The following is a 14,677-nucleotide window of genomic DNA, read 5'->3' on the forward strand; positions in this document are numbered from 1 at the left end:
TTTCCATGACACCCAAAAGTACTGGTTATATTTCACATGCTGAGCAGGACAGGGAAATGGTCCAATTCACACACTTCAAGAGAACATCCCTGGTGGTCCCTACTGCCTCTCATCTGGTGGACTTACTAAACAAAAATGCTTTGTTTGTAAATGACGTCTGAGTGTTGGTGTGCCCCTGGCTATCCGTGAATATATATATAAAAAAAATGTTAAATGGTGCCATCTGGTTTTCTTAATATAAAGGAATGTACAATTATTTTACTGAATACTTAAGTATATTTAAAACCAAATACTTTTAGACTTTTACACAAGTAGTACTTTACTGGGTGACTTTTACATGAGTTATTTTCTATTAAAGGTATTTACTTTTACACAAATGGGGAGATGCATTTCTGATTTAACAGTTGGCCAAAGAAAGTTGTATTGTACAAAACAAGTGGATACACAAACACAAGAGTTTGAGTCATTTCTGTTTATTAGATCCTTCAGTCAGAGAACCAACCACAATGCTCCAATCAGAAAGACCCCCCCCCCAATCAACACACACATGACACCCCAAACCCCACCCACTGACCAATCTCACTCCCTAGCTGCTCCGTCCTGTTCCAACAGACTTGATTCTACAAACCAACTGCTCCACAGGACCGTGATTAGCTGAATCAGGTATTATTCTAGAGCCAGGTCCGCTGGAGCTGGATGCTGTAAGTCTGCATCTTAAACGACACCCATTATCTATATAGTGCACTACTTTATAGCAGCCTCCTCAGGTTAGACACAGGGCACTGGTCAAAAAGTTGGGCATATGTCATCTACAGGGTATAGAGTGTGATTTGGGATGCATCCATAGACTACAGTAAGACTATATATATGTAATCTGACTGAGCTTTATACTGGCTGAGTTCAACCAGGAGAAGCTGCTAGTTCATATCAGCTACTACACACACACACACACACACACTTTCCAGTCGTGAAGTAAATCATCATCATCCCATTAAGAACATTTAAAGAGAGAAATCATAAACCCAGGGTAAGATCATACAGTGTTTGAGAAGCAGAGAGCAATTGTTTAGTGAGCATGACTTCTGCTAGAGAGGGTGCTGTTACAGTCAGCAGACACAGTCGCGCACACACACAGGGAGCAGACCCCAGGAATTGATTAGTTGGCCTTGGAAGGGGGAGGGGGTGATTACACACATCTAGAACTGGGCTTCCAACTCCATTAAGCAAAGAAGTCTGAGCAGGAGCGTGCAGGGAGGGGGCAGCCTGCTACATGCTAACCAGAGGGAGGGGAACTCCTTTTAGCCACACCTCTGGAGTGCAGTCAACAACAGAAGGCCCACCCAGCCAGCTAGCTGCCATGATGATAGCACACAGACACACAGGAGATACAGTCGAGCCATGGGCACACATGCACTTCTCTCTCACACACACTAACATTTTCTCTCTTTAGAAACACAAATGTCTGAAGTTAAAAGTCTTCATGACAGACAGACTACCACATCTGTCTCCATCAGCCATTACTCCTGTCCTCCATTCTCCTCCACCTCCATCCCGCCTCCGTTCTCCATCCCCTTGTCAGCCTCCTCCTGATCATCAAAGCAGAGAGAGAGCAAGAGAGATATTAATACAGTTTAGTTCCATGTTCAGAAGTGATGTAGCTTTATAGACAGGTTGGCTGACAACGACATGAAAATGATGAGTCTGTGGCCAGAAGGCGTGCGTTATGATTCTGAATGGTCAGATAGCTAGCAACAATGACAAGCTGCTACCATGTGGGGAATTGTAGGTGGCTCGTTAATGATACCATGTCTTGTTTTTAGGTGTTTTGACTGGTGTCATATCTATGCTAATATGGTTAAAATAACAATGTATTTGAGAGACATGTGCTCATAATGCAAATGTATTTATGTTTTCAATAAACATTTGGAGACCAAATATAGTTTGCATGTTGTCAACAGTCTAAGCCAACCCAGTATGTTTTGCCCCATAGTTGCGCATAGTGTTGTCATGGTACCAGAATTGACTTCAATACCAGGTTTAGTATCACAATACTCGATACCACGGGGGAAAAAACAAGACATATTAACCAAAGTCACAGAATGGCACTTCATCCAAACAGAAACTCAGCTACTGCTCTGTTCAATCGTTGGGCACCTTTAAAGTTCAATATCATTACATGCGCATTTTTTTTTTTACATCAACATTGTTCAGACACAGCCATGTACAGTGCATTTGGAAAGTATTCAGACCACTTGACTTTTTCTACATTTTGTTACGTTACAATCTAAAATGTATTTATATAAATAAGGCATCCGTTTTTTTTATTTTCAATAAATTGGCCAAAAAAAATCCCAAAACCTGTTTTTGCTTTGTCATTATGGGGTATTGTGTGTAGATTGAGGGGGAAAAATATATTTTATCCAATTTAGAATAAGGCTGTAGCGTAACAAAATGTAGAAAAACTCAATGGGTCTGAATGCTTTCCAAATGAATCAAATTATACAGTCAATTTGACTTGGTTTTTACCAATTACACAACGGTAATCATTTATTTGAATGGTAAATCTTGATTTACCCAGTTTATCAATAAAGATGTAGCCTAGGCCTATCCACAATACAGGTGAAGGCATTTTCAATAGGAGTGTGTACACGCATTGAGTTATTGAGCTCGTGTTGGCTGATTTCATGGGGCTAAGATGACAAACAACCTGCTTTCCTTCCATTTGGGACTTATTGTACTGATCAACAACATTTGCATAGAAGTATCTTAATTTATAAATGACTAAGTGGAGCAGGCTATAATAAGGGGTCGACTGTGCTGATAGACAAGCTTGATCCGTGAGACACATGACAGAATTACCGAAAGTAACACATTCTAGTATCAAAATGTTTTTCATGTTCTAGTATCGAAAAAGTACCAAAGTTTTGGTATACCGTCAGTTTTGTTCATTAACAACCAACCTGTCTATAGGATGCTAAGTGTGAGTTAGTCTGCCCTCTGGTGGTTAATTTGGAGATCTACAGCCTTGTTCTGTGTTTTCTTCAGTGTTCCATCACCACTTACATTGGGGCCAGGGGAATTGTGTGGTGTGGAGGAACTAGGAAAAGTGTGTAGTGTGTAGGGGCTAAGGGCTGTTTGTCTCACCTTAGCATCTCTCTCAGCAAACTTCTGGAACATGTTGGCATAGAGCCTCTTGTCCTTCTCATGCTGTTCCTTAATCCGTTTCTGGCACAGAGCCACCTGCAAGGGCAGAAAAACAGAGAGACCCAGATCAGACAGACAGCAGGGAGAGATGGGACATCCAGAAGAGGAGAGGGAAGTTTCGACTGAGGCACACAAAGACCATTCTAGTACAGTACCTGGCTTTTGGCGGCCTTGTTGCTAGGATACAGTTGTATGACACGCTGGAAGTCTGCTCTCGCCCTATCAAACTCCTTCATGGCAAACAGCGCCTCCCCCCTCCGGAATAGAGCCTTTTCATTGGTCTCGTCCAGCTCCAGGGCCTACACACATGAATGAGAGAGAGCAGAAACCATAGGTGAATAAGTGTGGTGTGGAATATTCAGGTAGTCAGATACAGTCAGGTGTGTATCTTCTGAGTGAGTGTACCTTGTCACAGTTGTCAAAAGTAGAGCTTGGTTCCTGTAGCTTGAGGAAGCACATGGCCAGGTTGAGGTGAGCAGCCAACCGCAGGGCCTGAGCCTTCTGTTCCTCCCCCTCGGGTAAACTCGATTCATTCTCCAGCCAGGACACAATCCTCTTATACTGGACAGATGCCTGGCGATACTTTCCCTCCTACACAAAAACACATATATTACATCCTGTGTAAATCTGCACCAATGTTTGAAGCTACTTCCCTTCACACAAAGAAACGTGAATACACACACACCTTGAAGTACTGTGTTCCCTTCTCCTTGACAATGATGCTCTGCTCCAGTTTCTCTGCTGAGTTCATTTCCCAGGATTCCTTGGCCTGGGGAATAGGAAATACTTTAGTCAGCAAGCTAGCATATCACCTCTCAGAACACCAGACACAGCTACGGAACATTCAGTAGGCAAAATGTGTGGAAAAGCCATGAATAAAATGCAGAACGGATGTTTCTGGACAGGACCATCGAGTTGATATGGCTAAAGGATGAGGGGTCATACCTTTTCGAAGGTGGTCAGTTTGAGTTTGTACTGCAGAGTGGCTTCACCAGGAATATTGTACTTGCTGTTGCCTGTGTTTCCATAGCCATACCTACACACACACACACACACACACACTTAGATATCCATACATACAGAGCACAGGGTGCTGCTGAGGCCAAAACAGCGCAAATGGAATGGCATCAAACACATGGAAACCATGTGTTTAATACCATTCCGCTCCAGTCATTAACACAAGCCCGTTTTTCCCAATTAAGGTGCCACCAACCTCCTGTGATACAGAGTGAAATATGCCAAGAGAACACACAATCACACATTTCTCAAAACAACATAGTATGTACACAAGGTTTGTAGTGGGTATTACTTGGGTTTGATGATGAAGAGGGACTCTTCTCCCTGCTCCATAGCCATCAGGGCTTTTTCCACTCCGCTTGGCAGACCCAGGCTCTCTCCATCTCCCAACTCAAACTTCAGCTCCCTCTTGTCAAACACCTTGCCCTCACAGCTGCCCTCCAAACACACTGCAGGGGAAAGAGAGAGATAGGTGAGAGAGAGCTGGTAGGTATTTTCCTTATTGATGATGATACGTTTGTGTGTGCGCGCTCGTACCTTCTACGGCAGCTCCTTCATTAGGCTTGGTGTATCCCTCTCCCTTAGTGATGATGCGACGGATGATTCCTCCACCCTCTCCCTCAGTGATGTCCTCCCCTCGAAACTCAAACAACTCCACCTAACACACACAAAACATTCAATTTGGGCACTCTTACAAAGTCACACGTCAATGTTGGCACAGAATGTTTCTCTCAAAAACACAACTTCTCAATCCCTGACAGACAGAGGGTTACCTGGAAGACAAGTGTAGCGTTGGGGGGAATCTTCGGGGGGCTGCCGGCAGTGCCGTAGGCATACTCTGGTTTACAGATCAGCTGGCTGATCTCTCCTACTTTCATAGTAGCCACTCCCAGGTCCCACGCCTTGATGACCTGGCCTACACACACACACAAAGTTATAGTAGCTACACCAAGGTCCAACACCTTGATCACCTGGCCTACACTAATAGACACACACCTTTGCCCAGCTCAAAGGAAAACTTCTCTCCTCGTTCACGACTGGAGTCAAACAGGGTTCCATCCAGCAGCGTGCCAACATAGTGAACAAACACCTTGTCTCCAGTCATAGGCAGCTCTGTCCCTGTGCCTTCCTGCTTCACCAACTAGAGATGGAGGGGAGGGAGAGACTGAAGATTAGTTGTGCTGTAGCAATGTATGGCCCAGTCAGCCTATGGTAATGTTACTGTATGTGGTCTAGTACACTGAACAAAAATTCAACCTAACATGTAAAGTGTTGGTCCCATGTTTCATGAGCTGAAATAAAAGATCCCAGAAATGTTCCAATAAGGACAAAAAGCTTATTTTTCTCTTTGTTTTACATTCCTGTTCTTGAGCATTTTTCCTTTGCCAAGATAATCCATCCACCTGACAGGTGTGGCATATGAAGAAGCTGATTAGACAGTATGATCATTACACAGGTGCACCTTGTGCTGGGGGCAATAAAAGGCCACTAAAATGTGCAGTTTTGTCACACAATGCCACAGATGCTGAGTTGAGGGATCGTACAATTGGCATGCAGGAATGTCCACCAGAGCTGTTGCGAGAGAATTGAATGTCCATTTCGCTACCATAAGTCGTCTCAAATGTCATTAGAGAATTTGGCAGCATGTCCAACTACATTCGAGAATTTGTCAGTACGTCCAACCATGTTTGGGATGTTCTGGATCGACATTGTGTTCCAGTTTCAGCCCATAGCCAGCAACTTCGCACAGCCTTTGAAGAGGAGCGGCCAACATTTCACACACCACAATCAACAGCCTGATCAACTCTATGCAGAGGAAATGTGTAGCGCTGCATGAGCAAATAATGGTCACACCAGATACTGACTGGTTTTCTGATCCACGCCCCTACCCTTTTTTAAGGTATCTGTTTTCCTAGTCATGTGAAATGCATAGATTAGGGAATAATGAGTTTAAATCAGTAAAGTCTGAAATTGTTGGATGTTGCGTTTATTTGTTTCCAATGGAATGCTGCACGGTTGTTTCCAGAGGCAGTTGCAGCACCTTTGTGTGTGGTGCATACCTTAGATATTACTGTCTCGGCCGTAGGCCTATATCATGGTGGCAAGGCATATGAACTTAAAGGTTATAGATCTACTGGCTAACGAAGATGTGGGTAGCTAGCCAGTTAGCTTGCTAACCATGTTAGTCCAACATATTTATCGCTGGCTAACGTTAGAAAACGGCAAAACCCAAATGTTGCCAATTCAGTCGTTGTACTGCGCAAAACCATCTAAGTAGTCTTAAGTTAACCTAACTAACCAAATGACAAATAGTTTAGGCTACCGTAGTTATCTGGTAATGATTGATTGCATTGGCTAGATAAGCGAGCAAGCCCACGTTAGCTAAGCTAGCTGACTAACGTAGCTTACTCAGTTACCTTTAAAACCCCTCCATCTTTCTTCTGCGTGATATCCTCTCCCTCCATCGGGATGTTGTTCTGTTCTTCGTTGGTCACCTCTTCAGCAGTCATAGCCCTGGAGCCCCTGGCCTGAAACAATTGTCTGCTGACGTTAGCTAGCTAACAATACGGCTGGCTAGTAGGGCGCAAGCTAGCTAAATAACTAACTATGGTTCGGAAAGGCTATCTGCGCCACAAATCAGCTAGATCAAGAATCCGTTTGTCTTGTTAGCTATATTTCGCACATTTAGCGCCAAATTATGCCGGATATCGACCGTTGTGCACCCGTCTCCAAACTGAATGTTTGCTGTTGAGCTGCTTGGCTAATAAATCAAGCGGTCCACGTTGCTGTGTTGCTTGCTTAGTTCTAGCACCTGGAGGAAAAGCCGAGAACTTTCCAGATACGCAGCGAGGAAATGGGGGTGGTGGAATTGTCATCGTCGTGTGAAGCAAGTGACTCAATTGCCGTCTAACGAAATACACATAATATACATGAGCTCACACATTGTTTTATGGTGTGATAAACACATGTATTGGGATCTTTTTTAAAACAATGTTTTATTTTGGGGGAAAGGTGGCGTATTCAGGACAACTCGGAAACTTATTATTTCGACTTGTAAACACATTGTAGAAAGATGAGGCCCGAGTTTCCCAATTGGAAATGATCAGAATCAACTGATATGAAGCTCTACGCAAATAATTTGCTTTAATTTTAACTCGGAGGTTCCGAGTTTTCGACTTGTCATGAATAAACTCTCTCTCAAATAATCTTTTTTCCCAAATAAAAGCCCAGTCAGCCCAGCGCTCCGTTCAGGACAATTTAGAACTCGGAAATATCCGACTTAGAAACTCGTAGAAAGATGAGGTTTGGAAACGATCAGAATCAACCAATAGGAAGCTCTATGCTAATTTTAAGTCAGAGGTTCCGAATTTCAGAGTTGTCGTAAACATGCATGAGGTCTGAGCATAGATGATAGAGAAAGAGACATCTATCACTGGCAAAACAAATTCTAGTCAGGGTGGGTGAACAGGGAAGGGAAAATTGAGCACATTCGAGGGGATCACTTTGTCAAGACCAGGGGAGAATGACTGCCCCCTCTCTTTGAAGACGCTGAAGTTTAAGGCCGACCGCAGTACTGCAGGCATGTTTCTAAGACAATACTGGTACCAATAATTGCTTCTAATACACCACATGTATGTCCTTGAACTGATTATTTAAACAATGCACACAGGGACACTTAAAGTCAATCTTAACTGATAATAAACAATGATCCATTTAACTGGAGAGGTTCCAACAAACTTGCACCATAGTGAACGTCTGTCAGGAGCGCTAACGGGGCAGTCCCGTTAGATCGCTTATATACAGACAAGTTATATTTGCATGATTTAGTTTATTCATAATTCATTCATCATTAATGTTTGCTTAATTCATGTGACAAACCAATACTGGGTCATGCATATGACATACCAACACCTCACAAGGCCTTTTCCTTGCTGAGACCTTGACACTGAGATATCTTTCGTTCTCAAAATAAGGGTCTGGGCGTACTGCCAAATTGCAGATACTGATAGTGAGGATACACTTAGTCAGTCACTTGCATGGACACAGAAAACAGTTATTAGAAGAGCACAGAAATTGATTATTAGAAAAGCACAAAAACAAACATTTCCATCACATTACCCATGGTGCTGGAGATCAGAGGTGTCCGGTGTGAGAATGGCAGGTTGAGTAGTGCGGAAAGTGTCATATGCTGAGGCAGTGAAGAGAGTAGTAGAGGAAGATGGGTTCAGGGTGAGGGATCAGAAGAGGGTCCCAATGAGTAGGCTGAGGCCAATAGAGAGTGATAGGAATAACGTGCTTCAGTCAGTTTTGTTTTGGGGGGGGGGTTTATGGCAATGCTTGTCAATTGTACTGCAGGAATGGAACACAATTCAAAGGATAGATGTGGTGGCAGCTGCAGAGGAGTACTTGGGTGTACAAGATTTTACTGCAGAAGACCTACACAATGTTTTGAATGATAGTGTCCCGTCCTCCCAGGCTGCTGGTGTGTAGTAGGATCTGATAGGGCCAAAGTAGTGGAACAGTGGTGAGGTTTTAATGGGTGCAGGGTTAGTTGGTTGGGCAACTTTTTCACGAAGTTAATGAATTCCTCTCCAAGGCAATCAGCAATTCAGTACTGGGAGGTGTGCTCCTGTTTTTTCAGCGGCAGGGGTCTCGTCGCAAAACTAAGACTGTCGCCTAAAAAAAAGACTGTTCTGCAGAAAGGAAGGCTCCACACCACACTCTCACTTTAGCATCTTACCTAGTTATTTTCACATCATCTCATTTTGTTGGTTTGTAGCTTTGGCAACTATGTGTGTGTTTTCTATACCTGTTCGCTCCTCTCCCTGTAGGCTTTACAGACGCTCCCCACCCCTTGGCGGCAACCCTTCTAATTTAGTGTACCCTGCGCACACAACCCATGTGGAATTCCTGGTCTCTGGCAGCGTTTGGAACTGCCGATCTGCAGTCAAGAATGCAGAGTTCATCTCAGCCTATGCTGCCCTTCAGTCCCTTGACTTTTTTGCCCTGATGGAGACATGGATCACCCCAGAGAACACTGCTACTCCAGCTGCTCTTTCTTCATCTGACTATGTTTTTTCTCATAGTCCGAGAGCATCTGGTCGTCACGGTGGTGGCACACTGCTACTCATTTCTCCTAAGTGGAGATTTTCTCTTTTCTCCCTCACTCACCTGTCCATCTCCTCATTTGAATTCCATGCTGTCACTGTCACTTGTCCACTCAAGCTTAACATTGTTGTCATCTAATCGCCCACCAGGTGTCCTTAGAGAGTTCCTCAATGAGCTTGACACCTTGATAAGCTCATTTCCTGACGATGGCTCACTGCTCTTCGTACTTGGCGACTTTAACTTCCCAACGTCTGCCTTACAGGCTGACCACACCGCTCGCGTCGCGTGCGCGAGCATGGCAAAATAAATCTAGGAATCTATGTTATTCAATTATTGCACCCACACTGCTTTCGCGCGCCAACGAGCGTCTGCGTTGCCAAGGGCTAAAATAGAAGTCATTCCTATTTCTGACGCAGATCACGCTGCAAGTCCTGCCTCTCCCATCTCCTCATTGGTTTATAGAAGCAGGTACCCACGTGCCATCTCCTCATTGGTTATACCCATGTGGGTGATTGAAAGTCGAACTGTTGCCGGTTGTCGTGGTAATACTATGAAAGTTAAGATGCCAATCACCATATAAGTTAAATGATGAAAAAGCCTGGAAGGAGGAGAGATGACTAGAAACTATTCGGTTGACCGTTTTATGTGTGGATTAATTGTCGGAGTAGAGGACCTTGTGCATTTCAGGTAAAATAACAACCTAATGTTTATATCCCAGGACAAATTAGCTAGCAACAGCAAGCTAGCTAAATAGGACAAATTAGCTAGCAAATGCAAGCTAAATTGCCATAAATGTTTAATGCTTTTCAACCTGTCCCCAACAACCTGCCCGCTCATCCCCTCCCTTCACCAGACCATCTCTGGAGACCTTCTCCCTTTCCTCACTTGCCTCATCCACTCATCCCTGACCCCTCTGACTTCAAAATGGCCTGAGTCGCTCCCCTCCTCAAGAAACCAACATTTGCCTCTTTTTTTTGTACCCTTTTTTTCTCCCCAATTTCGTGGTATCCCATTGGTAGTAGTTAGTCTTGTCTCATCGCTGCAACTCCCATACGGACTCAGGAGAGGCGAATGTCAAGAGCCGTGCATCCTCCGAAACACAACCCAACCAAACCGCACTGCTTCTTGACACATTGCTCACTTAACCTGGAAGCCAGCCGGACCAATGTGTTGGAGGAAACACCGTGCACCTGGCGACCGTGTCAGCGAGCACTGCTCCTGGCCCGCCACAGGAGTTGTTAGTGTGCGATGGGACAAGGACATCCCTGCCGGCCAAACCCTCCCCTAACCCGGACGATGCTGGGCCAATTGTGCGCCTCCCCATGGGGCTCCCGGTCGCGGCCGGCTGCGACAGAGCCTGGACTCAAACCAAGAATCTCTAAGGCCACTGCGCCACTTGGGAGGCCCCCAAGTCCCTGGTCTTTGACTCTGTGTGTGTGTGTGTGTGTGTGTGTGTGTGTGTGTGTGTGTGTGTGTGTGTGTGTGTGTAGCATGTGTGTGTGTGTGTAGCATGTGTGTAGCTGGTGGTGCTGCCCTATCAGACAGTACTCCATGAGGGGATAAGGAGAGCATCAGGGGTGCAGCTGAAAAGGTAAACCAAGCTTAACCTCTCTAGGGTACGGGGCAGTATTTTCACATCCGGATAAAAAACGGACCCGATTTAATCTGGTTATTACTCCTGCCCAGAAACTAGAATATGCATATAATTGTTTGATTTGGATAGAAAACACCCTAAAGTTTCTAAAACTGTTTGAATGGTGTCTGTGAGTATAACAGAACTCATATGGCAGGCCAAAACCTGAGAAGATTCTATACAGGAAGTGCCCTCTCTGACCATTTCTTGGCCTTCTATAGCCTCTTTATCGAAAACAGAGGATCTCTGCTGTAACGTGACATTTTCTAAGGCTCCCATAGGCTCTGAGAAGGTGCCAGAACGGGGAATGATGACTCAAACAACATTTGTGGTTTAAGTAGAAGTCCTGGGAGTGCATTCTGACGAAGAACTGCAAAGGTAATCCAATTTTTCTTATAGTAATTCTGAGTTTAGTGAACGCCAAACTTGGTGGGTGTCAAATTAGCTAGCCCGTGATGGCGAGCTATCTACTCAGAATATTGCAAAATGTGCTTTTGCCGAAAAGCTATTTTAAAATCTGACACCGCGATTGCATAAAGGAGTTCTGTATCTATAATTCTTAAAATAATTATGTTTTTTGTGAACGTTTATCGTGAGTAATTTAGTAAATTCACCCGGAAGTTTTCAGTATGTTTGCTAGTTCTGAACGTCACATGCTAATGTAAAAAGCTGGTTTTTGATATAAATATGAACTTGATTGAACAAAACATGCATGTATTGTATAACATAATGTCCTAGGAGTGTCATCTGATGAAGATCATCAAAGGTTAGAGCTGTGGTTTCGGTTTTTGTGACATATGCTAGCTTGAAAAATGGGTGTGTGATTATTTCTGGCTGGGTACTCTCCTGACAATCTAATGTTTTGCTTTCGTTGTAAAGCCTTTTTGAAATCGGACAATGTGGTTAGATTAACGAGAGTCTTGTCTTTAAAATGGTGTAAAATAGTCATATGTTTGAGAAATTGAAGTTATAGCATTTTTAAGGTTTTTGAATATCGCGCCACTTGATTCCACTGGCTGTTGACTAGGTGGGACGATTTCGTCCCACATACCCGAGAGAGGTTAAACACCTTTTAATATGACTATTTTACCTTTTTATACTTGAATCCACCATTGAATAGGTATATATACAAAGTATATGGACACCCTTTCAAATTAGTGGATTCGGCTATTTTAGCCACACCCGTTGCTGACAGGTGTATAAAATCGAGCACATAGCCATGCAATCTCCATAGACAAACATGGGCAGTTGAATGGCCTTACTGAAGAGCTCAGTCACCTTTCCAACAAGTCAGTTTGTCAAATTTCTTCCCTGCTAGAACTGCCCCCGTCAACTGTAAGTGCTGTTATTGTGAAGTGGAAACGTCTAGGACCAAATGGGGCTGCTTTTCATGTTTCGGGCTAGTTCCTTAGTTCCAGTGAAGGGAAATATTAATGCTACAGCATACAATTAATGACATTCTAGATGATTCTGTGCTTCCAACTTTGTGGCAACAGTTTGGGAAAGGCCCTTTCCTGTTTCAGCATGACACAATGCACCCGTGCACAAAGCGAGGTCCATACAGAAATGTTTTGTCGAGATCAGTGTGGAAGAACTTGACTGGCCTGCAAAGAGCCCTGACCTCAACCCCATCGAACACCTTTGAGATGAATTGGAACGTCGACTGTGAGCCAGGCCTAATCGCCCAACATCAGCCCAACACCGCCATTCTCCATTTCTCATAGGGTTGAATGGAAAGCTCAGTCCATCCTGCATCCATTAATTGTTTGTCTATGGCTTATTCACACTCACACTCAGTTATGTTTCAGCCTCACTCTGGTGGGAGGAGTCCAGGCCAGGCTGTGATAGAGAACCTCTACATGAAGGCTGTCAATCAATCCATAGGTACTCTATCTATAGACCTTCTCAGTTAATCTATAGGTAACGTATCTATCTACAGTATACTGAACAAAAATATAAACACAAAGTGTTGGTCCCATGTCTCATGAGCTGAAATAAAAGATCCCAGAAATGTTCCATATGTACAAAAAGCTTTTCTCTCAAATTTTGTGCACACATTTGTTTACATCCCTGTTATTGAGCATTTCTCCTTTGCCAAAATAATCTATCCACCTGACAGGTGTGGCATATCAAGAAGCTAATTGAAACAGCATGATCATTACACAGGTGAACCTTGTGCTGTGGACAATAAAAGGCCATTCAAATATGTGCATTTTAATCACACAACACAATGCCACAGATGTCTCAAGGTTTGAGGGAGCGTGCAATTGGCATGCGGACTGCAGGAATGTCCACCAGAGCTGTTGTCAGAGAATTTCATGTTAATTTCTCTACCATAAGCCACCTCCATTTTAGAGAATGTGGCAATATGTTCAACCGACCTCACAACCTTAGACCACGTGTAACCACGCCAGCCCAGGACTTCCACATCCGGCTTCTTCCCCTGCAGGATGGAGTGAGATGAGCCACCTGGACAGCTGATGAAACTGAGGGTTTGCACAACCAAATAATTTTGGCAAAACTGTTAGAATCTGTCTAAGGGAAGCTCATCTGCTTGCTCGTCGTCCTCACCAGGGTCTTGACCTGATTGCAGTTCGGCGTCGTAAACAACTTCAGTGGGCAAATGCTCACCTTCGATGGCCACTGGCATGCTGGAGAAGTGTGCTCTTCACGAATGAATCCCGGTTTCAACTGTACTGGGCAGATGGCAGACAGTGTGTATGGCGTCGAGTGGGCGAGCGATTTGCTCCATAGTGGGGTTATAGTATGGGCAGGCATAAGCTACGGACAACAAACACAATTGTATTTTATCTATGGCAGTTTGAATGCACCGAGATACCGTGACGAGATCCTGAGGCCCATTGTCGTGCCATTCATCTGCCGCCATCACCTCATGTTTCAGCATGATAATACACTGCCTCATGTCGCAAGGATCTGTACACAATTCCTGGAAGCTGAAAATGTCCCAGTTCTTCCATGGTCTGCATACTCACCAGACAACCGCTTGTTCTAGTTTCCGCCAATATTTTTTTACTTTGCACAGCCATTGAAAAGGAGTTGGACAACATTCCACAGGCCACAATCAACAGCCTGATCAACTCTATGTGAAGGAGATGTGTCGCACTGTATTTGGCAAATGATGGCCACACCAGGTACTGATTTCTTTTAGGTGTCTGTGACCAACAGATGCATATCTGTATTCCCAGTCATGTGAAATCCATAGATTAGGGCCTAATGAATTTATTTCAATTGACTGATTTCCCTATATGAAGTGTAACTCAGTAAAATTTTTGAAATTGTTGCATGTTGTGCTATTTTTGTTCAGTATATATCTCAAGGTATGTATACCCTTGGCCTAATCAATCAATCTGTACCCCTAATCAATGTTCTGGGGATGAAAATTTCCTCTCCTCGTCATCACAGAGACTATGCTTGTATTATTTTGTGTGACCGACACTACTCCCAACCTGCAACGCTGGCCAAACTCCCCGACTAGATCAGAGCACACACGCCAGCTTCGGCCCTGCCTTCGCTGGCCTGCGATGGGTAATCACACACACACAGTCGCACACACACAGTCACACACGCACTCCTGTAGAGCACAACCCTGGAGCACAGAACCTCTCTGACCCAACACTTCTCTCTCTTCATGGAGAAGAAAAAGCAACAGCAGCAGCTATCAGAGGAAGGTGAAGGGGAAAGAGTGCGGCCAGG

At 44.2% G+C, this 14,677-nt stretch overlaps 1 protein-coding gene across 1 annotated transcript; it reads right to left on the reverse strand.

Annotated features, from left to right (window-relative positions):
• Window positions 1-457: 457 nt before the first annotated feature.
• On the reverse strand, window positions 458-7,030 carry fkbp4 (FKBP prolyl isomerase 4). The gene is given in 9 exon segments (NM_001140424.1): window positions 458-1,586; window positions 3,145-3,240; window positions 3,360-3,503; window positions 3,610-3,795; window positions 3,890-4,670; window positions 4,759-4,879; window positions 4,995-5,137; window positions 5,218-5,362; window positions 6,639-7,030. Coding segments are annotated over 5 exon segments (663 nt in total). The 5' UTR covers window positions 6,732-7,030; the 3' UTR covers window positions 458-1,586; window positions 3,145-3,240; window positions 3,360-3,503; window positions 3,610-3,795; window positions 3,890-4,509.
• Between the last annotated feature and the right edge of the window lie 7,647 nt (window positions 7,031-14,677).

This window comes from Salmo salar, chromosome ssa16, assembly GCF_905237065.1.
Source record: "Salmo salar chromosome ssa16, Ssal_v3.1, whole genome shotgun sequence".
Classification (NCBI taxonomy): Eukaryota; Metazoa; Chordata; class Actinopteri; order Salmoniformes; family Salmonidae; genus Salmo; species Salmo salar.